The 24,208-nt window shown below is 39.1% G+C and overlaps 3 protein-coding genes across 4 annotated transcripts; 2 read left to right on the top strand and 1 right to left on the bottom strand.

Moving 5' to 3' along the window:
- Positions 1-1,467: 1,467 nt before the first annotated feature.
- On the bottom strand, positions 1,468-4,806 carry LOC122311596 (cytochrome b-c1 complex subunit 8). The gene is made up of 2 exons (XM_043126201.1): positions 4,508-4,806; positions 1,468-1,739 (listed from the first exon to the last, which is right to left on the bottom strand). Exons 1-2 carry the CDS (start codon positions 4,675-4,677, stop codon positions 1,691-1,693), a joined length of 219 nt encoding a protein of 72 aa, XP_042982135.1. The 5' UTR covers positions 4,678-4,806; the 3' UTR covers positions 1,468-1,690.
- A 9,041-nt stretch (positions 4,807-13,847) lies between these two features.
- On the top strand, positions 13,848-17,061 carry LOC122309271 (probable polygalacturonase At1g80170). 2 transcript variants are annotated; one of them, XM_043122673.1, is made up of 9 exons: positions 13,848-14,221; positions 14,418-14,546; positions 14,719-14,889; positions 14,983-15,012; positions 15,130-15,337; positions 15,588-15,669; positions 15,853-15,961; positions 16,224-16,340; positions 16,579-17,061. In XM_043122673.1, the coding sequence occupies exons 1-9, from the start codon at positions 13,973-13,975 to the stop codon at positions 16,906-16,908; spliced, it is 1,425 nt and encodes a 474-aa protein (XP_042978607.1). In that variant the 5' UTR covers positions 13,848-13,972; the 3' UTR covers positions 16,909-17,061. The 2 variants fall into 2 exon arrangements, with proteins under 2 accessions (XP_042978607.1, XP_042978608.1); XM_043122674.1 differs by having other exon boundaries at positions 13,849-14,221; positions 14,992-15,012.
- Positions 17,062-19,443: 2,382 nt separating this feature from the next.
- Positions 19,444-20,181, top strand: LOC122310272. The gene has a single exon (XM_043124157.1). It carries the CDS (start codon positions 19,444-19,446, stop codon positions 20,179-20,181), a length of 738 nt encoding a protein of 245 aa, XP_042980091.1.
- The last annotated feature ends 4,027 nt before the right edge of the window (positions 20,182-24,208 follow it).

Here is a 24,208-nt window from a genome sequence, read left to right as displayed (position 1 = left end):
TTATAATATTTTATTTTTATCAAGTATATACCTTTTTATGTCATTTTTATGTCAAATATTACTTTTTAAATTTGTTTCCAAACAAATTAGTATGTTTAAAAGTGTTATAGACATACAGATTCTAAACAATAAATAGTTTTTTAATAGTAAAACTTATTACGTTAAGTTTTAAGTTATAAATTTGAAATTAAAAAATAATATTTTCTACCGCAACTCTAAACATGCACTTAATCTACCTTTCACATGGAAGTAAATAAAGCAAAGTGAATATAATCATGAGGAGAAATCTCGGACGAGCAATGAAGGTTGCCCGGTAAAACCAGATCTAATAGTCAATATTGAATGACATTTATTTCCTAGTGCGATTCGACGGTTGAGATTCAAAAAAAAAAAAAAAAAAACGTTTATAAACCGTCATAAACTATTTTTAATTGCCGAAAACTGCTCAACAGACAATAAATGTCGTCTGACTAACGATTATTAACCACTTATCCAAAGTCACATATCTTGATTGGAGAGGTGCTTTTAATGTCTATATAATAATCCAAGATAAAAAGTAATTTTTCTTTCCTTTTTTTAAGTGTTTGTCTCTTCCAATTTACTCAGCAGAGTTAATGGTCATTAGATTTTGGCAGAATATAATAACATTTGGAGTTCTAATTTGATTTCATTAAGTGCATATAACGCAACCAAAACGACATAGTTCTTATGGACTTCATTGTTTCCTAGATACAATTTTTTCCTTAACATAGTACATGCCAATGGATCTAAATTGGTGGGGGCAAAAATTATTTTAAGGAAAGCTGTACATGTACGCGCCTTTAAAACAAAGAGTCAAATTCGTTTCTCTTTTGAATGGCTTTACAAGAAGAGTTCCCAACTCATATCACCATCAATTCCCAAGAACACAATGGTTAAAAGATCATAAAGGTGAAGAGAGAAACTACAGCTTTGCTCAGTATTTGTGAATTATTTTTATTCCATGAATGCAGTAAGAATTGCTTTTATGGTTTCTCTCTAAACCCTCAAAATCTAATTAGAAATGTAATTATTGCAATTTAACCCTAGCCCAGAGTCGTATGTTGAGCATCAGTTCCTACATTCTCACTCGACCCAAAGTCAAGCATGTGTCAAGTTCGGGTTCTGCTACATTTTGGATCAACCAAGTTATCTATTCAAAATGGTCTGTTTATTAAACGAGACCAGGCATCAAACTAGAAACAAAGTACGAGAGTTTGAAAACCATACATGATACAAGTGCTATAAAGCTTACATCTTAAAGGAATTGCACGGCCGTTACGTATTTCACAACTACAAATTTCATTTGTGTTCTTTCACAAATGTAGTGATTTTTTTGTAAGTGAAATGCAAATTATCTTTTATTCTTTTATAGCTAACACATCTTATGAATCTCACTTTTCCGGCTGCATGAAATATAAAGTATTGACCTGATGATGACTGGCTCGATTAGAAATTATTAAAGAAGATGCACTCTCACTAATTATGCAGTTCCACATTCTACATCAGACTCGTACACTTGGTGACCGAATCCACCAATTTATTTTAACAAGCAATAGTAGGCAAACATTGTCCGAAAAATTCCCAATAACTCAAATCACTTGACACAACTTCATCAAAGTTGTAGCAAAACGAGGAGGAGCTTTACTGTGAAAGTGGACATCTATGCACTTCAAAAGCGGTGCTCCAACTTCTCCTTTTCCTGGTAATGTTGGACATATCTGCATCCAATCGATATAAACTGAGAAAAATAGTCCGATTGCAAGGTATACCAGATGGAAGCTAATGGGCACAATTTACTATCAAAAGATATATAATTCACAAAAGGGGAAGAACAGGAAGCATATTAGTTTGTCCATTTTCCAAGCAAAATCCACTGCTAAATCAACTTCCATGAATATTATTACAAAATAATGTAAGGCAATTACAGATCGCAACAACAGCTGAGCTTAAAAACACACCGTCCATATTCATTTCCCTGTTTCTGAGCATTGTTTCATATGGTACAATGATGCATGACAGAAGAAAAGCAGTAACTTTGTGCATGAGCCACTAAAATGGTGCAAAATATGTTTATGCTTCCAGACAGTTCATTGATCAACTATCTTTCATGAACAACATCATGAAAAACTTCTGCCCAATTCAATCTCAAAGAAACTTGTCTCACACCTACAAGTTCCTCACCGTCAACATCCACTAGGGTAGCAACATACGAATTCGAGTATTCATTTTACAATCAATAACATAATCACAAAATATATATCATACCAAATAGCACTAATTCACCTTCAGTTTTGAAGTACTGCAGGGAGATGAAATGTTTCTCTCATTATAAACCACTAAGTTGAAAAATGTCTACCTTGCACCCTAGAATGTCAAACAACATTTTCTATTACCTGTTAGTAGAAAAGAAATTATGTGATCACATTGCAAACTTCAAGGCTGATACTGTGAACATGAGCCATTGTTACCACTACCCGATAGCTCATGGAGGGGGATGATTACACAAATACAAGCACACACAGACACACATGCACACACAAGCATACGAGACAATTTCGGTGTACAGACAACTCAAACCCTCCAACCCCAGACAACCATCTGAACGAAGCAAAAAAAGTTGATACAACAAACCCCACATTTAAACACCAGTTCACCTTATTGATAAGGAAATGAGGTTCCCTCCAACAAGCAAGATCCATACACGTTTTTTTTTTTTTTTGGATAGGTAATCAAGAAGTTTTATTCATAAGAGAAAAAGGCATAGCCCAAGTATATAGGAAGTATACAAGAGAAGTACCTAACTTGGGTTTACAACCGAAAGTAGAAAATCATGGACATTTAGTCCATTGAAGATTCATACAAGGATTTTACCAGATACATATGGCTATTTTGGTGTACATACACCCATAATATTTGGAAAAAGGCAGATTCTGAAGATGCTAAAGTGGAAAATCCCGCAATAGAAAACAGTAGACTCAGAAGATGCTCATTAAAAACCCAGTATAACCAACTCCCAAGCAGTACCAACCACAATGAGATATACACCTCAATTTCAGGTAAACAAAGTATACTGGATATAAGTAGCATACCAGAGAATTGCAATAGCTGCAATGATTTTGAACTAATTATTTCCCACACCTGATATATAATCAAATCACTGGTTAGGACAGACCCTATCACAATGATATGTTTGAGTGCCCGTGAATGGCATTGGGTCCTTCCTTTTTAACTTGTTAACCGTTTTTATTAACTTCAGATGGAAACGTTTGGTTGGGTTATTTACACAAAGAAGTCAGAGTTTCTTCAAGTAAGAAGCCCATTCCTTACCAACAATGACGAACAGCGATATAAATATGAGTGTAGACCACAGGAGCTACTTACCAGCTGACTTCCTTTCCTATTCATCTATTTCTTGTGCTACCCTTTTGTCCTAGATATGAGTAACCTTGGGGCTACAGTTGACTTGACATGGCAGGCTCAATTGCCGGATCATGCCAGAATAAGGATCTTGACATGCCATCTAGCAATCATAGTATGATGGATAAAGGAGAAAAGAGATTGTTTGACTGAAATTTGTTAAACAAAGATGTTCTTGATCTTTGGTTTCATTAGCTTGCTTCCTAGAACAATGTTTAGCCATTCCTATCTCAAATTAGTCTAGTAGGATGGTTCTTTTTTTTTTTTTCTTTTTTTTTTTTTTTAAATAAATCTAATAGGTGGTTCTTTGTCAAAAAAAGGATCAAACTCTCTTTTCTGACCCAACTTTGCCTTCAAAATGTTCTTGGTGGGGGAGGTTCAAAAAAAGGATCCCACCCACCACTGATACTCCCCCAATATGTAGGTTCAAGTTCTAAGCAAGTTTAGTTATACATTTAACAGTCTTCTCCTTAGTCTATCTAAATGAAAAAGAGACTAGAGGCCGTTTGGATTGAGAAACACTCTCAACCCATCTTATCTCATTTCATCTCCTCTCATAATTACAACTTTTCTAAATTTTTACACAAAATATAATAAACAATTCAACTTTTTCAAATCTCAATTTAACTTTTTCAAATTCTAAAATAATAATAACATTAAAAAATAATATTCTAACAATATTTTATTCAACTTTCAATTTTAATCTAAAATCATCTCGACTCATCTAACTATCTAAATAACCTTAAAACGCCATAAACATCTCGAATCTACCAGTGAAAATTATGTATTCCCAAAGAACAAATTTTTTTAATAAGTCTTCCCAAATAACAAGCCTCCCACTATCATATTTCAATCCAATACCAGTCCCTCGTATAAAGTTCGAATCACAGTTTTCACAACAAAAGAAAATCTCCGAATCATATATCTAATACCACAGTCTAATCGAAGTCACAGATAGAAAAACTTCGTATAGAAAAATAAAACCAATCTAAAATAGGAAAAGAGAAACTCTAACGTTCATCTCGAAAATTAGAGAACGAGACAGAGAGGAGAGGTGAACAAAGATTACGTGTAGGTGCCGACGAGGGGAGCGAGGAGGAGGACGGCACTGAACCAGTTCTCGGAGACTTTATGGTGGATCTTGCCGGGCAGGTCCTTCCAGAGCCCAGGCATTATCTTCTGCTGGAACGGGGACAAAGCATACACAACCGCCTTCATCCTCACTGGCTGCTTCCCCATTGTTCTCTCAACAAAAATGTTTGATCGAACGAGACGATGGTGTTCTTCTGGGTCTGCCTTCTGGGAGTAATTAGGTCAAGAGAGTTTGGGGGCTCCTTTCTGAAGAACCCGATTTTAATCAGTCCGATGCTCGATCTATGACCGAACACGGAGATTTCTTGTCGCACGTGCCATCGCAAAAATACGTTTCCCCACCCGTTTTTTTATTTTTTTTCTTAATTTTAAATAATATTAGATAGAGTTCTAGAATCTGTACGCCTCGTACATTTCATTTGGAAAGAATTAGAATTTATTATTAAAAAAGATTTTTTTTTTCATATGGATAAAAAATAATTTTGTATACCTCAGTAATGTAAAAATAATTTTTTTAAATATCTCTCATAGAAACCAAATTTTGCTGAGCTTATACGAATTGGATCGAGTTTTCTACAAATTTATTTATTAATTGATCATAATTTTGTATTCCTAAATATTTTATTTAATAAATGAATCAAACCAAATGCGAGTTTAATCGGTCCAAAGGTTAAGGATGTCAAAGATTAGAATGAAGAAAAATACTATTATTTATATTTTGTGCGGAAAGAGAGAGAGAGAGAGAGGTTCTCGAGAAAGAATGAGGGATGAAACTTGGGGGATTAGCTTGTGTTGTAACACTAGTCTTGTAGGTCTGAAAAGTTAGTTATTATTACTAAATATCAATTCCAATATCATAATTATAAAATCTGAAAATTTTATAACATATTAATTCATTTGCTTAATCCAAAATCCTTATTCCCTCACAGAAATATTAACCAAAATCTTCAATAAAATAGAGTAACAACTCTGTAAAGACTCGAACTATCCATAACTTGATGTGCCAAAATAGCCACCAAAGAGAAACTTACAAAGCATGATCCCCAAAAATACTTGTACCCTTTCACACCTATTCTATATGATTATTGAACTTTTCCAATACTTCTTACTCGTGTTTTTCAGCTAAATCATAAAAAATATCTAAAAAATATTATGGAGATAAAGGGGTGAGTTATCAACAACTCAGTAAGCATATGACATATATTAACGTGCAAACATGAGCATTTACAGAGTACAGTATATAAAACAAAATATCTTCCGGGATTATTATACAGAACAAAACATATTTTCAAATGTAATAGAGCGAGGGTTTTAAAATCCATCAAACCCAGAGTATTTTGGCATAACATAACCTGAGTATCATCATCACATCAAAACAGAGCATCTCACACAATGAAGACCATGTTTAACCTCTGTGGTAAGATTGTGCTATCATTGGTGGCCAAACCGGACAGAGACAAAAGTAAATTTTTCCTTTATTATTTTCAGAGTCTCGATTGTGTACATGGAAAGGACCATATAAAAACCATTTTGTTTTCAAAGTGGGTGCACTCAGAGATAGAGAAGTTGATATCAACCCAAATAGAGCAGAGTCAGATACAAATTCAATACACCATGCCAAAGGTTTTTTTTTTTTTTTTCAAATGCCATATCAAAAGAAAACATAGTACCAAAGCATATTCAGATCATTCTCACATTCTGAAAACAAAAGTTGGAGTATCTTTCTAAATCAATGCACAGTTTTCCAAATTTTTAATATCTCTCTTTTTTACATTTCAAAGATAGCATGACAACATATAGCTCATGTCCACATAATGCATGTCAGAAAAATATTTTCCCTTTATAATACAGATTTCATGAGTAATGCAAATAAACGACCAATGTTGTTTTTCCAAGCTTTCATTTTATAACAAAGCATGCAAAATTTTTAGAAAAGTCAACCTTAGTCTCAATAATTTGTGTAAAACTTAGCATAGGAACCCCGCTTACTTGAAGTTTTTAGTTTCATTCACCTTGGCATACTGTCATGAGGCCATGCCACTAGTGGAAGTCGACATCCCAACTCACTGAGTGCGCCACTATGAGCAACACTCCAATGATCGACGCCTAGAGGAGCAACTCAACTTGGTGGGGGAGGTTCTAGAAGAAGCAGAGATGACGATGGCAGCATATAGAAAGAGGTTAAAGTGTTGTTTCAATTGGTGGGTGTGTCCTAGGTCATTCAAGGTAGGGGACCTTGTGCTAAAAAAGACGGGGGTAGCGGTCAAAGAAGAAGGTAAGCTTGGACCACAATGAGAAGGCCCTTATGTGGTAGTCGCCAGCAACCGCCTTGGGACGTATTGGTTGCCATTTTCCTACGAGAGCGAATTGCAACACCCATGGAATATCGAACATCTACGAATTTTTTACCGATAATGCCCAAAACATGCATTTATATTTCTTTGTTATTATTGACCCACGGATACCAGTATAGCTTTCGTTAATGAGAAATGCATGATTATTTCAATGATTGTGCCCCAGAGAACTCGATCCCATTGTTCATATGAATAATCCTTCTCACGATGTCAACGGACAGGGTAGGTCTAGTCGCAAACTGCCCGAACGGAGTCCCTCCTCGTTTGGGTCAACGGGCAGGGTGGCTCCAGGCCATCTCAACCTCCCTTGTGAAGGAGCATGAGTTTGGCCCTGAGGCAACTTGAAATTGATCCCATCCCCGTCGCAGAGAAGAGCATGGGGCCCCTATGCCTTCAAACCTACCTCCCCGTGGGGTACCAAAGGGATGTGTGTAATGCTAAAGGGCCGCTTGATCCCTCTTGCGGTGGAGAGGCGCTTGTCTTCGACAGTCAACGCATGAGGAGACTCTTGTCATGAGCATCAACTAATAGGAGCGGGTCCAGTCAGGGACTACCCAAATAGACTATCTCCACATATGGGTCAACAGGTGGAACTAACCCCGGTTAGACCGTCTCCCCTGCAGAGGAGAGTGGGTCTAGCTTTAAGGCTACCCGAACATTACCCGTTCCGTCATGACGAGGAGTGGACGCAACACCAGCCTCGTCCAAACTTACCTTCCCTACGAAGTCAACGGATGTGAGCGGGTTCAATAGCAAACTGCCTGAATGGAGTCCCTCCTTGTATGGGTCAACTGGTAGGATGGGTTCGAGCCATTTGGACCTCCCTTGGGAAGGAGCGTAAGTTTGGCCCTAGGGCAACTCGAAATTGACCCTATCCCGTCGAGGTGAAGAGCGGGGGGCCCCTTGGCCTTCTGACTTACATCCCCGTGGGGTACCAAAGGGACAGATGTAATGCCAAAGGGCTGCTCAATCCCTCCCGTGGCGGAGAGTGGCTTGTCTTTAATAGTCGACACATGAGGCGACCCTCGTCATGAGTGTCGACTAATGGGAGAGGGTCCAGTCAGGGACTACTGAAATAGATTACCTCCAAGTATGGGTCAACAGGTAGAACTAACCCCAGTTAGACCACCTCCCTTGTGGAGGAGAGTGGATCCAGCCCAGAGGTTGCCTGAACATTACCCCATTCAATCATGACGAGGAGTGGATGCGGCACCAGCTCGGTCCAAACTTACCTTCTCTGCGATGTCAACAGATGGGAGCGGGTCCAGTCGTAAACTGCTCAAAAGGAGTCCCTCCTCGTATGGGTCAACGGGCAGGGTGGCTCCGAGCCATCCCGACCTCCCCTGCGAAGGAGTGTGAGCTTGGCCCTGAGGCAATTCCAAATTGACCCCATCCCCATCGCGACAAAGAGTGGCCCTAGGCCTTCCAACTTACCTCCCTATGGGGTATCAAAGAGACGGGTATAATGCCAAAAGGCTGCTCGATCCCTCCCGCGGCAGAGAGTGACTTGTCCTTAACAGACGATGCATGAATTGACCATCGTCATGAGTGTCGACTAATGAGAGCGGGTCCAGTCAGGGATTGCCTGAACAAACTACCTCTATGTATAGTTCAACAAATGGAACTAACCCCAGTTAGACCGCCTCCCCTGCGAAGGAGAGCAGGTCTAGCCCTGAGGTTGTCTGAACATTACCTGGTTTTATCATGACGAGGAGTGGACATGGTGCCGACCCGATCCTAGCTCTACTTTCTTGCTATGTCAATGGATGGGAGTGGGTCCAGTCACAAATTGCCCTAACGAAATCCCTCTGCATGTGGGTCAATAGGCAGGATTGACTCTGGGCCATCTCAACCTCCCCTGAGCATGAGCGCGAGTTTAACCTTAAGGCTACCAGAACGGTACCCCATCCTTTTGCAGCAAAAGGACGATTACCTCCCCAAAGGGCTATAAGAGGAGGGTGCGCTTTGAGGCGTCCCTACCTTTCCTTCGAAGGATAGTCCTTGGACTACCCAACTCAACCATAGAACCTCCCCTAAGGCCATGCACCTTGAGCAAGAATGCTCTCCAACGCGGGAAAGCTACCATAAGAGAATGAACGAAGGCTCCCCTGAGAGAATGACGAACCTCTTTGGAGGCCACGCACCTTGAGCGGGAATGCTCCCATGAGGGAATGAACGAAGCCTCCCTGACAAGGGAAAGCTCTCCGAGGGAATAAATATGCTTCTCCCTCTGAGAAATGTGGATGGTCCGGAGACCAGCTAAGCTCGCAGAGGCCCTAATGTCCTGCCGCGTTGAGTTGGTAAGATAGGTTGGTGATGGTCAAGTCAAATTTACATATATACACCTGTGCATTGACTTTTGCAGCAAACTTGGTTGAGTTTGGATTACGCGCTCCTCGGCCACCTATTGAAAATATGCCAAGTCTACATGACAACACATCGAGGGAATTTCCATTACGAATTCAGCTATGCGGCATAATTCAAGCAAGATGGGAACCTTATGTGCAAGCCGGTTGCACTACAAATGGCCTCAGAGGCTAGCAAAGGTAGAAGGTCAATTATGCTTGGCGGGGTACTGGCAGGATAATCATCAATTCACCATGATGAGAGAAAGCGAACGATTCATCATTGCCCATGAAAGGCATGCGTAATGAGAAGCAATAAAAGTACGGGCAGTCAAGCAAAAATACATACATAAAGAATTTTATTCATCAATTGTCAAAAAAACTACAACCGAAAGATCACGACACAACAACGAGAAATTATGCAAAGAGATACAAAAGAGAAAGGCCAACAAGAAAATCCAAGCCAGGCTCGGCGGGTATGAGTCCACCCTCGAGAGAAGTAACAACTCGAAGAGTTCATCCACACTAGGTGATGAAGGCCTGGAGTAGGAGAAGACGCCCTACCAAAGGAGCCAACTGGGATGTAAGGAAAAACCGCTAACTGCACGAGGAGTCTTGAGGCCAAGAAACCCATTGAACAACCGTCCCGTGAAGCTGGGGGGGCCATGCTGTCTGTTCAAGACATCTCCCAGTAATGAAGAACAACATAACTTTGGGAGGGGCATCCATGAGAGTCTCAAGGAGGCTGCCATGCTTGTGTTTCAATAAAACTCATCACAGGATTCGGCATCGCAAGACCAACTCTGAACTAGGGTACCCATCGAAGCTAAGAGCAACCAATATGAGTGTAAGGGAGAAAGAGAAAAGGCAGGACTTTCAGAACGCTTGAGGAAGCAGGAATGAAGATTTGGTGGGAAGATAGGCTGGGAATGACGGTTCACATCCTGAGGTTCAGAGTATATGCACGTTGAAGGGCTCTATCAGATGAGACGCGAATCTCGCAAAAACCACCAGAGCATATTTTGTGGCACGCATGGGAAAATGGCATCCATGCTATAAAGGCAGGACAACCAACATATGAGCTATGAATGACTGACTATTCAAAATCCTTCCGAGTTTGTAGAAGAAACGATAGCCATAAACTCACTACTTCGGGAAGGTTGAAAGGCAAGTACAGTAAGGGCAACAGAAAAGCAGAATTTGAAGCGTCCCTTTGGAAAAGAAAGACGCGTGTCTTTATTGGTTAATTCGTATGCAAAGAAACATGTGGAGTTTGCTTCCAACGCGGCCTAAAGAAAAACAACAAAAAACAACAAACATAGAAAAGGAAAGAAGAAAGAGAGAGAAGAAGAAGAAAGGAAGTAAAAGATGAAAGTCCAGGGCATGAGTCAAGGGGGTGCATACACCACAAACATAATCAGATTAAATAAATCAGCCCAAACTAAGGCTATATAGTCACCAATATATCAAGAGTAAAGATTCAATGCATATATACATGCGAATAAAAAAAAGGGGGTAACAAAGCGAAGGGTCCCCCCCTCTCCTGAGCTGACTTATGGCTCCTCCCCCAATTCGGGGGGTCCACTTCCGGAGGCATTTTGATTGTTGCTAGAGTCTCGGGCGCATCCGTAAATGCACTAGGGACTAGGTCCACCTATATTCGAGCCTCGGCCTCTAAAGCAACAGGGCCCGGAGCCGAGAACTCAGGGTCTAGCAAAAGCAATTCACATCGGGGTCAACAGATATACCCTCAACGCCTCCCTACCAAAAAGAAACTCGTGGTGCCATGCCTTGTCCCTGACCCCTCGCACTCTTGACAGCTTTAACCGTTGTTGTTGAAGCGTCGACCTTAGCTCTTCCCTCTTAGCCTTCAAGGCCTTGATGGTCTTCACCCGCTTGAAGAAGTCCTGGCTGATTTTTAGGAACTTGTCTTTGAAAAACTTATGGGAAGACACCACAGAATCATACTTTTTGTAGAGAGAGACATGCGCTGCTCGAAGTTCCTCCTGCTCCTCCGTCTTATGAAAGAGCACCCCTTCCAGGGTCTCTTGTACCTTTGACTCGCGCACCATATCAAGATAACACATGGTGACTTCTTCCTGGGACCCCTGCAACTTAGATTATGCATCTCGCAGCTGCTCCACCAAGGCTGGAGTGAGACCTGTGTCACTCTCAGGGAGACTCGTGTCACCCTCAGGGAGCCGTATGTCTACCGTGGGTTGAGGGGAGATTGCAAGAACTGCAAAAAGAGGTTGGAGATCCCTAGAGCCGGGCCCACCCTGATCGTTCACTACAGGGGTCAATGGCCGGCTAGTGACCTGTCAAGCAAACACCCAGTAAAATTGTAAGGAAAGTATCGAAAGAGTCCTGGAAAAAGAAAATCTGAGTTTAGGACCAGATCTGACCTAGAGAACCTAAAACACCGACCAAAGGATGCCCAAATTCGGGTCACCCCACAATGGTCACCTCAGGTGCCTCTCTCCAGCTCGACTGACTCCTAGATGAGTAGTTTCGGGAGACATTGAAAAACGAGGCAGCCAGGTGCCTTCCTTCTGGGGAGAGCAAGGCCATGTCGCCTGCAACCGCGAAAAATGAGGGAGAAGCGTGACTAGGCGAGGGAAATGCTGACCCTCCAATCGTCTATAGGGCACGAAGCAGCACTCCCTAAAGCAGGAGAGAGGTGATCCCTCCCCAACCACTTCGCGGGTGGGGCTGGTGGGTGGAAGTCCTTACTAAAGATTGACCAGGGAATCTGGGGGCATCACCGTCATCAGAATTTGGCTCGTCCGGGGAGCTCTGTCGCGACTTCTTTCCATTTCCTTCCATTGGAGGATTGATTGATTGCTGACGTGACGAACGATTGGTGGACCCAACGGGGTCAAAGACCCAACTAGGTGCAAAGCCAAATGCACGGGAAGGTATTGCCGCAAACTGCTGTCTCTCAGCAGTGCGCTGGACCAGACTTCATTTGAGTGGGTAGCGACCCATTCTAGCACAATCTCGATGCGGCGGGCCTCCTTTGGCGTTGACAGCGACTTAGGGAGCTTCCTTTCAAACACCACCTCCCAATTCACCCAAATGGGATAGCTTTGTCCTGCAGACTACCCCGGGAGGTACTCCTACCCGGGACCAGAAACTAAAAAGAATTGTTTGAAGCCCAAGGTCCTCTTGTCATATTCCGGCTCGAGGCAAACTAAGGGGGAAGCAAAAACAAAATCACAAAGGTTGCACCTCCTATTTGACACTGAGTGAGTGAGAAAGAAATCCTTGCCAGTGAGGTCGGGCCAAGTATCGCGAGCTTCTTCTAGGGCCTGCCACCAAATCACGCGACCTAAGAGATGGTTTGCCTACCTGGGAGGTAGGGGCAGAGTAGTCACCCAATCTTGACGAATTCGAAATGACAGAAAAGGAATGTGGAAAGGGCAGTTTCAAACCACTGAGCACACGAAACGAAGTGGATCACGATGGGTGTGATAGGAAGGCTATTTGAGCATATTACTCGGGAGGAAAATGAATGGCCAATCCACCCGATTGAGGACCCAACCATGCGAGGGGCCATCAATGCTAGCCTCGGGGATCAAGCAATGAGGAAGGGAAAATGATTTCGGCCAAGTCGTATCAGAAGTAGAAGAGCCATTAATTGTTGGAATTCCCATCGAAATCTTATTATAGGAATTGGCGGGGTAACTGTTAGGGGAAAATTTACCCTAAGAGTTTGGCCTAACCCAGGTCGGGATGCCATCCAGCCCAAGGCCAAACCTAGGCCCATCTAACTCCAGGCCACATAACTACAGGCACCCCCCAGCTCAGGAGGACTTAGATCAAGCCGACAGGTCGGGTGGGCCAGGACCCAAGAGACGCTCAGCGCCTCTACCATCAGGGAAGGAGCAGCATGTCACCTCGATGGGATAGTACGATCTGACCTCTCCCTTTCTCAAGCCAAGTTGCATTTATGGGGCTCTAGCAAAAGCCACTCAAGGAGGGAAGGGGATGGAGCTGCTTTGGGGATAGGGTATTAGTGTCCCCCTCAAACACTAGAGGGAGGTAAGCTGAACGATACTCCCATACTTTGAGAATTTTCCTCTAAACGAAACTGACTTAAGTATCGCAGGCTCCATCCGGAGACCCATTAGCCTGCTGGAGTTGGAAGTGGTTTTGTGTGTGCAAGTAAGTGAAGACTCAAGCTCCATAGTCTGGCCTAAAGGCGTATGAAGCATGCCATTAACAATATTAATTATACATATTCATATTCACAACCGTATATATAGTTGGTCGAGCAATGATAGCTTAACTTTGTCCCAAGTAAATTTGTAATTATTCAACTAAAATAATGTTAGTATAATAATTGAACATATAGTTCTTTTTGCTTAAAGAATAGTTCTTTTTGCTTAAAGAATTCGGAGAGCATGAAATGCACAGCTGGGTTTGTATTCGGAGTGCTTGTTGTTTGGTCTAACCGATCGACCCTTTCTTTATTTCTTTGTTTTCTATATTTTCTTTTCCTTGGGAAAGGCTGCTTGTACACTGGTTGAAGAGTAAAGCAAAGAACTAGGGGAAAAAAAATTCCTTGAACTTAAAGTATGGGCATGTATAAAAATGCAACACCTTCATCTACTTTCAAGCCAAGCCATATATCCCACAAAACCTTTCATTTTCTTCACTAATCTGTGCATATAAATTATAATCCAATGTGTTCATTGAATTTATACAAATAAATCAGTCTTGCAAAAATATATCCAAAACATGGACAAATTCCTATTGTTCTCCTTTCTTGGTATGCTGATAGTTGTTCATCATGGAGTTGCAGGAAACGTGGGGATTGACGACATCGGCATGCTTGAAGAACTAGATCAAATTTGCTGGGAAATGGAAGAAGAGAATGAGATGGAATCTTCCCCAATATCTTCATGGACCAGTGACCGAGGTTCCAAGGTTCTTGTGAATGTGGATAGCTTTGGTGCGGTTGGAGATGGAGTTTCTGATGACACCCAGGTAAATCTGTGTTCGTTAATTAAGAAACATTCATACATTGGATTCAGATGCATTAATTTAGTGAATGAACATCATTTGAATACAGATTCCGATCTCCCCGACTTGAACATATTCAACCATTACTATTTAATGAAAATATATATTTTTATGATCGATGTACGTTGATTGTTCTGTTCTAATCCTATTGTACAATCAGGCTTTCCAAAAAGCGTGGGACATTGCATGCTCTACGCCAGGATCAGTATTTTTGGTGCCCCAAGGACGAACATATCTAGTTAATGCGACAAGATTTCAAGGGCCATGCTCAGACAGATTAGTTATTCAGGTAATTAATATGCTTATTTTCACTCTATCACATGATATCAAAATTAACTTTCTAAATTGCTCATGATCTTTGTAACCGATATGTTTAAAGTCTTTATAAACCATTTACAACAATTAGGTGTTTCTATATATCATCATGGTCAGAATTATACCGTGATTTTGTTTTGGGGCAGATTGATGGAACAATAAGAGCACCAGCTGAGCCAAAAGACTGGGATCCAAAGTTCCCACGAACATGGCTTGAGTTTTACCAACTAAATGGAGTTCTTTTCCAAGGAGGTGGAGTTATTGATGGCTCAGGTAGCAAATGGTGGGCATCATCTTGCAAAAAGAACAAATCAAACGTAATATTTTAACATAAAGTTTGGTTTTATATATGTCTAAGAAAATCATTTCCAAATAACAGTAACCCCTGTTTTTCTTTTTGCTTGTTCCCGATTTTACAGCCATGCAGAGGCGCACCAACAGTAAGAATCTATCTCCTTGTTACCATTTCTACATGCAAGAGGTCTAGAATTCATGCTGAACATGCATGTGGGACTAGGATTGCCAAATATAATTTTGACTTGCGAGTTTTATTGCAGGCACTAACGATAGATTCAAGCTCAGCTGTACAGATAAAGGGCCTTACTATCCAGAACAGCCAACAGATGCATTTTGTTATTTCTCGGTCTGATTCCATACGAGTTTTGGGAGTACTAATCTCGGCTCCAGGAGACAGTCCAAACACCGATGGAATCCATATCAGTGCATCAACTGATGTTTCTCTCCAAGACTGCAAAATTGGAACAGGTTCAAACCTTATCCAGACCGATACGGGTTCTGTTCCTAGCAAGCTTAGTACATCAATACACCATTTAATATAGTGATAAAAGAGTTAACAACACAAATACTTTTTCATTATAATGGAACCTACTTTACTAATAGTTGTCTTCGATTTGATTAGTCTTTAGAGACTTTACGTTGATGTCCTAGCCTCCAAGCTAGGGAAACATACGAAGAATTTCTGTTCCATGATGGTGATTCTGCATGTAATATCCAGGGGATGACTGCATCTCAATTGTGAATGCTAGCACTGGAATCAAGATGAAGAGGATCTACTGTGGACCAGGACATGGAATCAGGTACCATCTTAAGTTGGGATTACTCTCTTTGAATTTTCCAGTCCCATTACCTCAGAAGGAGTAACTAATTAGCAAAAATGGGCAGATTATATATGATCACACTTCAAAGTATAGAATAGAAAACTGTAAGTACTGAACTTTTTTTGTACGATACTTATATTTCTGCAAAATTGTTCTTCTTAGCATTGGAAGCCTTGGGAAAGACAACTCTACCGGTATAGTCTCGAAGGTCGTCGTGGATACAGCATTCCTTCAGGAGACTACCAATGGCCTTAGGATTAAAACTTGGCAGGTAAAGCTGGTTTTAAGTTAAAAATTATCATGTTGGCATGCATATTCAATGATAAAACTTAGTCTCATTTAGTTACGAATAGATTTGAGTATAGGCTGAGTTTAAATTGGATCAGATATGCAAAAGTTGAGACTTCGCTAGACCCAAAATTCTAGCGAGTTTGTTAGAAGTCAAAGACCTTTGGTCGGGCTAAATTCTTCATTCTTGAGACTATAATTCTTTGGGTTATGAGGTGATCTCATTACTGTGGCGTTTGGAATAGGGAGGTTCTGGTTATGTTCGCGGAGTTCGTTTCCAAAATGTGAGGATGGAAGATGTGTCAAATCCCATCATTATTGATCAGTTCTACTGCGATTCTCCAACCGCTTGTCAAAACCAGGTTATAACAGTCATCAATCTCCTTTCATCGCATGATCATGTGAAATCTCCTGTTGTGATCGATGTCTTGCATGTAATGAACTAAGACAACCAAACCAAAATCTTTGGAAATTATGATTTTTTGTACATATTCTTGTTTAAAAAATAGTACTCTGTAGTCATTTTAACTATCATTTTCTCATCGTGTCAAGATCTCATGTCATTTACATATAAATAATTTTTCAATCATTTAATTTCAGACGTCCGCTGTAAATATAAGCCAGATTGTCTACCGGAACATTAGAGGGACAACAAAGAGTGCAAAGGCCATGAAATTTGCTTGCAGTGACACAGTTCCATGCAGAAACATTGTCCTTAGCAACATCAACTTAGAGAAGAAAGATGGCACAGTAGAGACCTACTGCAACTCTGCCGAAGGCTTTGGCTACGGAGTTGTACAACCTTCGGCTGACTGCCTATCTTCCCGTGACAAGGAATACGTCTTTATCAATCAGCAAGAAGATGTTCAAGTTGCGGAAACCAGCAGATCATCTTCAGAGGATCATGACATTGTTCACACTGAGCTCTGATCGCTTGGATCCCTAAATTATATAGGATTTAAATAACGACGTACAACCATAGCATATACCAAAACCACGTAAATATTCATATATAGTTATGGTATCGAAAACTGTGAGCGAAACTACTTCAGAAAAAAAAATAGAAAGAATTTGTTTTATAAAGTTTATACTCAAAATACAGACATTGTCAATTTTAAGAATGTTGAGTTATGTATTCTTTTACATTTGAGAGTTCGCTGCCAATTAAGATAAATATAAATGATTAAATCTATTTCTTTTCATCCGTTCAAGTTTTTGAGATTAGTGACAATTTGACATAGTATAAGAGTAGAGATCCTGAATTCACATTCTGACTTTATACTTCATTTATTAAATTAAATATTTTATGTGTTGGACCCACTTATGAGGGAGAGTTTAGCCTATACATAAGAGGAGTGTTAAGACAAATATAAATGATTAAACCTAATTACTCATCACAATGGGTATTATTATTTCTCAGTAAATAAATAAAAAGAAAAATCAAGTTGGACTTTTATTTGCTGATCTCCAAGGTCAAGAGGTTACTGATCCAAACAGAGAATCTCACAAAAAAGAAAACATTCTGCAAGCCTGAAAGCTTCAGGCCCAAGGGAAATTGAACATGGTAATAATAAGAGATATAGTTGGGCAACACTGAGCCAGGCTCAGGTTTCTGCTACAAATCCAAAATCAAAGGCCCAGCCCAGCCTTAAACCATAAAGGCCTGATGACATAATTGTGTCATGTTTGTGTTCAACTAGATAATTTTTCAAATTTTATGAGTACACCAATAGCAGTTTATTATTTATCAAGTACATGCAATATGTCATTTTGGAAGCATTATGATCATCTATATATGGAGATTTGGATAAAAGTCTATAAAGAGCCTCTTAATTTCTCTAATCTACTCAAATAGATTTCTTGTAAGTAGTATACAAATAAAGAAAAATTAAGATTGTAACACCCCATGAGAGGTCTTAGCCACACCTGAGCCTATATTCCAAAATGATTGGTTAATAGTATAATTGGAGCCTCATTGAAATTATAATAAAGCATAATAATTTCTCTTCTAAGTAATGTAAAATTTCATATATCACTTACATACATAAGTCAATACTTAATATTGTCAATGTCACAATCTCTTCTCTTAAATTCCCGGCATTTTCATTGGGTCAGACCATCATGAATAGCATGAGTCATGACCCAAGTCCCACACTTTGGGAGGGCCTAACTAGAACTATATTTAAGCCCATACTCCATCATGGGTAAAGATGATGGCTCAAGATATGTTAGATTAATTAGTCAAATTCATCATTAATTTTATTTAAAAACTTGTAGTATTCCTACGCCATCAACAGTACTGTCGTCTACTACACTAGATATTCTCTTAAGGCCAACGAGATATTCTCCTCAATAATTCTCACAAACAGGAACAAATTAATGTTGTTTTGGCAGCACTGCATATATATACAATTCTCCATCTTTTACGTCTTCAAAGTTGGTAGAAAATAACAAGCAATATTAATTAATGGCTGGTTTTTGTAAACCGACTGAGGACACATAGATATAGACATATATATTTATATATATATATATATATGTATATAATCAGTTGGATAATATATAATATAGGACAATTGGGGACCACTGAGACATTTTGAGTCCAGTCCATGGTAAGCGATAAATTGGTACAATAAATTTAGATCCCAAGACGAACAAATTCTCCTCAACAGCTACGTTTGGAATAGGCCAGAGAAGAACATGCATGAGAAATACAAGCAAAGAGTTATGAAGAACGACCAGACTCATTAGTATGGTCTCTTTCCATATATAGTGACAAAAGCTTGAATTTAATTTGCAATTCAAACGTACGTACAGCTTGTAATATTATAAGAAATCATACGTGGTCGGTCTAGTAGTACTACGTACTGGAACATGTTATATATATTATATATATATATATATATTAATTAATTAATTAATAAACATTATTAATTGTTTTTCTTTTGCTTTTGTTTTATACTATTAATTTAAAATGAAATACAATCAAAAGATATCTGAATTTGATGATGTGCTCATGATCAGCTCAACCTGCATACAGCATATTTAATAATATAAGTAGGATAAAACGATAAAGATCTAATTAATTAATGACAACCTTCCTAACTAGAATTGCATGCCAATTGCCGAGGACTCAGAAAGACATAGACAAAAGTCCCAGACAGAGATCGATCGATGAATGCCATGCAATTAGGGGAGGGGGGCTAAGCCAGATCATAACCGTTTGTATTATCTAGTGGTTGTATCTTAGTCTGAATTTTTATCGATCATTCATTTGGGACTGCATTCCCCCGCCCTGTAACTAGGTCAGTGAGTACTAGTCCTTAGCTAGGCACGAGACTGCAAATTAAAGAACTCCTAGTCCTGGGTAATGGCAAGCAGAAATCTGAAACAGGGATTCACGTGCTATGGAACTGTGAAGCAGCCAAGGATGTGTGGGGACAGGGATGTATCAAAGTTCAGAAAATGGCAGGAAATAGAATCTCTTTCAGTGAGGTTTGGAAACAAATGATAGAGATATTAAACAAAGAGGAACTAGCAGAAGCAGCTCTCATAGTTAGATTAATCTGGTTCAGAAGAAACAATTTGCTCCATGAAAACTCCTACTCTCCTCCTGGGCTAATAATTCAAGCGGCTAAAAAGGAAATGAAGGACTTTAAGGAAGCCACGGGTAAGCCACAGATCAACCTTGTCCACAACTCAGATCAAACACTCAGTTTATGGAAGAAGCCACCAGAGAATTTCTATAAGCTTAACTGGGGTACAGCCACTGATAAAGGAGCAGCAAAAGTGGGAATTGGAGCTATTATAAGAGACTCAAATGGCCAGGTGATCGGATCTCTGCAAGCTACAAGACAATTGACATCTGACCAATTTACTGCTGAATCATATGCTCTATTGATAGCTACAACTTTCAGCAAAGAAATTGGTACCACAGCAGTGATAGTGGAGGGAGAAACTCAAAAAGTACTAAACCTCTTAGGGAGTGGAGCCACTGATTGGAGTCAAGGAGGACTTCTTGTTGAAGAAGCAAAAGCCATCCTCAACTCATGTCTATCATGGTCGGCCAACTTAGTCAACAAGGAGGCCAATAAAGCAGCCAGTTCTTTAGCTAGAAATGCTCTCGTGTTGTATGAGGATCTATGTGAGTTGGAAGAAATTTCTAACTGTATCTTATCCACTGTTCTCAGTGAGATGATGTAATTCTATTTGAAGATCAATAAACTAGCAAGTTTATTTCAAAAAAAAAAAAAAAATAGTCCTGGGTAATGCAGGGCAATGCTCTTTTCCCGAGGACATGCATGCAGGTGGCCAGGCTATAACTACCTCGATTCTTACATATAATATGGTTGATGGTTCGAATACAGAATCATTAATTATTTGAATTGCATGCATGTGGAGTATAAAATAGACCATACAATTAGACAGCTAGCGGCTTTAGAGTTTGTACGTTATTCCGAAAGAGTACTAGTTTGTGGAAGAAGCAGCCGTTAAGTGGCTGCCATGACCTAATATTTGATGAAATGAAATCTAAATATTTTTTCCCTGATTTTATTTTTTTTTTATGTATAATTATAAGAAGAGTATAATTTCCACAGTACAATTTCTTTTCATTTTTAGTAGTTTTTCATGTGTGCATGATTTCCGGACCATAAACCCAAAAAAAAAAAAAAAAAAAAAGTTTCTTAACACAAACAACACAAACCAAGAATGAAAATACATATATGTACGTGGTACCCAAAATAGCCATCTAGTCCTACGTACCTAGCTAGGCTTAATCTAATGATGAAATGTGCCAAACCATTTCGACAGTACCGAAGCAACTGATCAAGGCAAGAGTACTACGCTATTCACAAGATAAGTTCAAACAGGCCATCAGGTAGGTGTATTCCCACTGTGAATGTAGATGATAACTTTCGACGTACTCACCTTGCTACCACATGATCACTAACGGCTGCATGCCTCATAGAATATGTACGAGGCACTTCTGCATATTGAAAATGATAGGATTTAGGAGAAAGTTGCAGTATACCCAATTATTGTATAAAAAAAGTCTTACTATCCATGGGTCCTTCCAACTAGATGGCAGCACTTGACATTATAATAGCAACTCTCCATGGAGCTTATAAGTGCATATCGTACTGAATATGCAACAGCCTCATTAATTTACACATTCCCACATATATAGGGTTAGCTGGTAATTCATGTTTCCATGTTTTTATCACGTCAAAGTACTTGTATCATATATGAGTTGATTCTAACGTCCTAACATGTTTAATTAAACAAGTTAATTCTCTCCATTATTGCCTGCTATACTCAAACTGGGTTCGTGCCCAATACCCAAGTTGTGACAAAAATTGTCACCTTTGAATGTCTCATATTGAGTTTGAGTGGTGTAAAATTGAGTTTCGGTCATATATGAGTCAACCTTATCCCAACCTATTTAGTTTATTACACTAACCTCTCAAGAGTTTCATATCTAATTATTGTCGAATTCGTGCATGCCATAATATTGTGTTAAAGATTGCCAACCCTATTCTCATACATGCTCATAATCATCGTCTTGATACTTCTTGGAGTGTACACTACAAGAAAAATAAGTATTTATAACGAGTTATTTACAATAAAAATGACTATTTATAACAATAATTAGACTTATTTTGACAATAAATAGTTATTTTTAAAAAAAATAATTAATAACAAATAAGTAGTTTTCTTATAGGAAAGCATCAGTCTTATTTTTCATGTATATTGACTTGACCGTTGTAAGACACTTTGGAAGTCTTATCAGGGTAGCCTTGCATAAAAGCTAAAGATGATATCAATAATTTTAGGTATTCATTAGTCAGCTTGTTTAACGATTACACAGATTGATATAATACATTTTAAAAAACTTTCGTTTAAAAGTATGTGTGTGTGTATACACACACATTAACGGGTATAACTCATGATCATGAAAAATCTAGAAGGAAATAATATTGAATTTTCAAAGTATCTGGGCTTAGACAAACACTACAACATAATGGGCTTTTTATGGCGGTTTTAATTTCGCAGCAATTAAAATCGCCGTAAAAAGGTATTTATTTGGATGTTTCTCATTTCAAAGTTGAGAAATACTGATGGAGAATTCATTGTATAATCTTTTTACAGCGATTTTCATTTCGCCGCAAAAGAAATCACCCCAAAAAGACATTTATTTGTGACTTTTTTCATTTCGCCGCATAATTCCATTTCAAAGTTGAGAAATGCAAATTCCAAATTTATTGTATAATCTTTTTACGACGACTTAAAACCTATTGTGGCAGTTTTTGTTGTCGCAACAAATCATTGCACTGTTGCGGCATTTTCAATTCATCTAAGAGAGGAAAATCGCCACAATTCGCAACTTTTTATGTCAACAAAATGTTGCCGTAATAAATCTACCGGTAAATGAATCAGCTTAACAAATTTTACGGCGGGAATATAATTGTCGTAACCTTTTACTGCGATTTTAGGACTTTTTGCGGCGAGAATGTGTCGTCGGAATAAAAAAGGAATTAATAACCCGTCCTTTCTTTTTCCTCTCTCTCCCTCTGTCTCGCACTCTACTCCTCTCTCTCTCTCTCTCTCTCTCTCTCTCTCTCTCTCTCTCTCTCTGTGTTCGGCCTCCCCATTTCCAGAAAGCCCTAAACCACAGAATTCCTCTCTCTCTCTCTCTCTCTCTCTCTCTCTCTCTCTCTCTCTCTCTCTCTCTCTCTCTCTCTCGCGCTCTACTCCTCTCTCTCTTGCTTTGTTCCTTTTCCCCATTTCCAGAGAGCCCAAACCCTAACCCTTGACCTTCTTTCCAGCTCGTCTCTTCATTTCCAAAGGGTGGAACCCTAGCGTAAATCTCCTAAAGGAGAGGCATAAACATATGTAAGCTTCTAAATTTTGGGCGTTTTGATTCTACACCAAATGGCAACCTAGGGTTGCTCTGAAAATTTTGTTTTCCTTCCAGCCGAGAGTCCTCTTCCATTCCTTCAGATCACACACTTCTATTTCCCTTGCTTTGATGCTTAAATTCGCACCCTGGGAAGAAGAAGAACATGTCAGGTAACACTCTTAATTCCTAAAAACCTCTTGTGGTTGGATTTATGCTTAAGCAAACCGTGACATGCTATTTGTTTTTCTAAAAATCTGCTATTGGCTGACTGTGTGTAGTAGCTTCCAAATTCGAGTTCTCATTTATTTTCCTTTGATACTTGTTTAGTTGGGTGTGTAACCAAGTAGAGGAAATGTGGATAGAGTAAAAAATCGTGCAACCATTGAGGAGGTGAAAAGGAATTTTTTGCCTTATTTTCATTTCAGAAATGAAATAGAATTAACTGCCTATTTTTTGCCCTGTTCTCATTTATTTATATGTGTTAAACCAGTGGGGATGAGAACGTATTTTTTTAACACTTCTCTTCAAGAATAATAGCCTAAGTATCACACTGTTAAAAGAGGTTACAACTCAACCTCTTTGCATTATGTGGACGATTTGGTGAGAGGGAATAACTGCAGTTTTTATTTTTTATTTTTGGTTTGAATTTCCTTTTGATAAGTAACTGCACTTTTTAATGACATAAAAGCTTAATGGAAACTCTTAAGTTTATGTTCCTGGGGTCTTCTTTGAGTGGTATTTGATTTTATTTTGTTTTGAATTTTAATGTTTGTAGTTTTTTTAAAGGATATTGCACACATCCTATATATTCAGTATGTATATATATATTTCTTTATTTCTTATCAAAATTAAAGAAAAATATGTGACTGTTGATAAAGAGCTGAGTAGAAGATTTCTTGTAGAAAAAAGGTGGACTGTAGCTTAAAATTGTAACTCAACCAACTTATAAATTTGGTGGTGAGTGCAGCATGAAATCAAGTCGGTTTGAGAGTAGTGTTATTAGTTTCATGTTCACAAATAATGAGCATTAGCCAGCTTATAGCTTGCTTGCTAGCTACAAGTCCCAATTAATTAGATATATAGAGAACCCCATTAATTTTGAGTTTCCAAACATTCTAGTTATACTTGTCTTTCTCTATCAAACTTTTGGAGCTGCTGCTAGCTTACATGATGTAGCAATAATTTTTCGTAAGTAAAATTATTGTAACTTCATAACAAAGCCATTGCATGCCTACCCTTATAACTAACCTATTCTTCTTCCATGGTTGCATGCCTACCCTTATAACTAACCTATCCTTCCAGAGAATTTTTTTTTTGCAACTTTACATG

Source organism: Carya illinoinensis, chromosome 5 (assembly GCF_018687715.1).
Source record: "Carya illinoinensis cultivar Pawnee chromosome 5, C.illinoinensisPawnee_v1, whole genome shotgun sequence".
Lineage (NCBI taxonomy): Eukaryota > Viridiplantae > Streptophyta > Magnoliopsida > Fagales > Juglandaceae > Carya > Carya illinoinensis.
Note: the sequence above shows the minus strand (reverse complement) of the source record. Positions and strands in the feature narration are given on the sequence as shown.

Bases quoted from the DNA above. Each gene is read 5' to 3' on its own strand.
- LOC122311596 (XM_043126201.1), bottom strand. From the start codon at position 4,677: ATGGGGAAGCAGCCAGTGAGGATGAAGGCGGTTGTGTATGCTTTGTCC. The intron at 1,740-4,507 runs GTAATCTTTGTT...GATTGGATGCAG, and splicing joins CCCCTCGTCGGCACCTACAC to ATATGTCCAACATTACCAGG.
- LOC122309271 (XM_043122673.1), top strand. From the start codon at position 13,973: ATGGACAAATTCCTATTGTTCTCCTTTCTTGGTATGCTGATAGTTGTT. The intron at 15,338-15,587 runs GTTCAAACCTTA...TGTAATATCCAG, and splicing joins AGACTGCAAAATTGGAACAG to GGGATGACTGCATCTCAATT. The intron at 15,962-16,223 runs GTAAAGCTGGTT...CGTTTGGAATAG, and splicing joins TTAGGATTAAAACTTGGCAG to GGAGGTTCTGGTTATGTTCG.
- LOC122310272 (XM_043124157.1), top strand. From the start codon at position 19,444: ATGGCAGGAAATAGAATCTCTTTCAGTGAGGTTTGGAAACAAATGATA.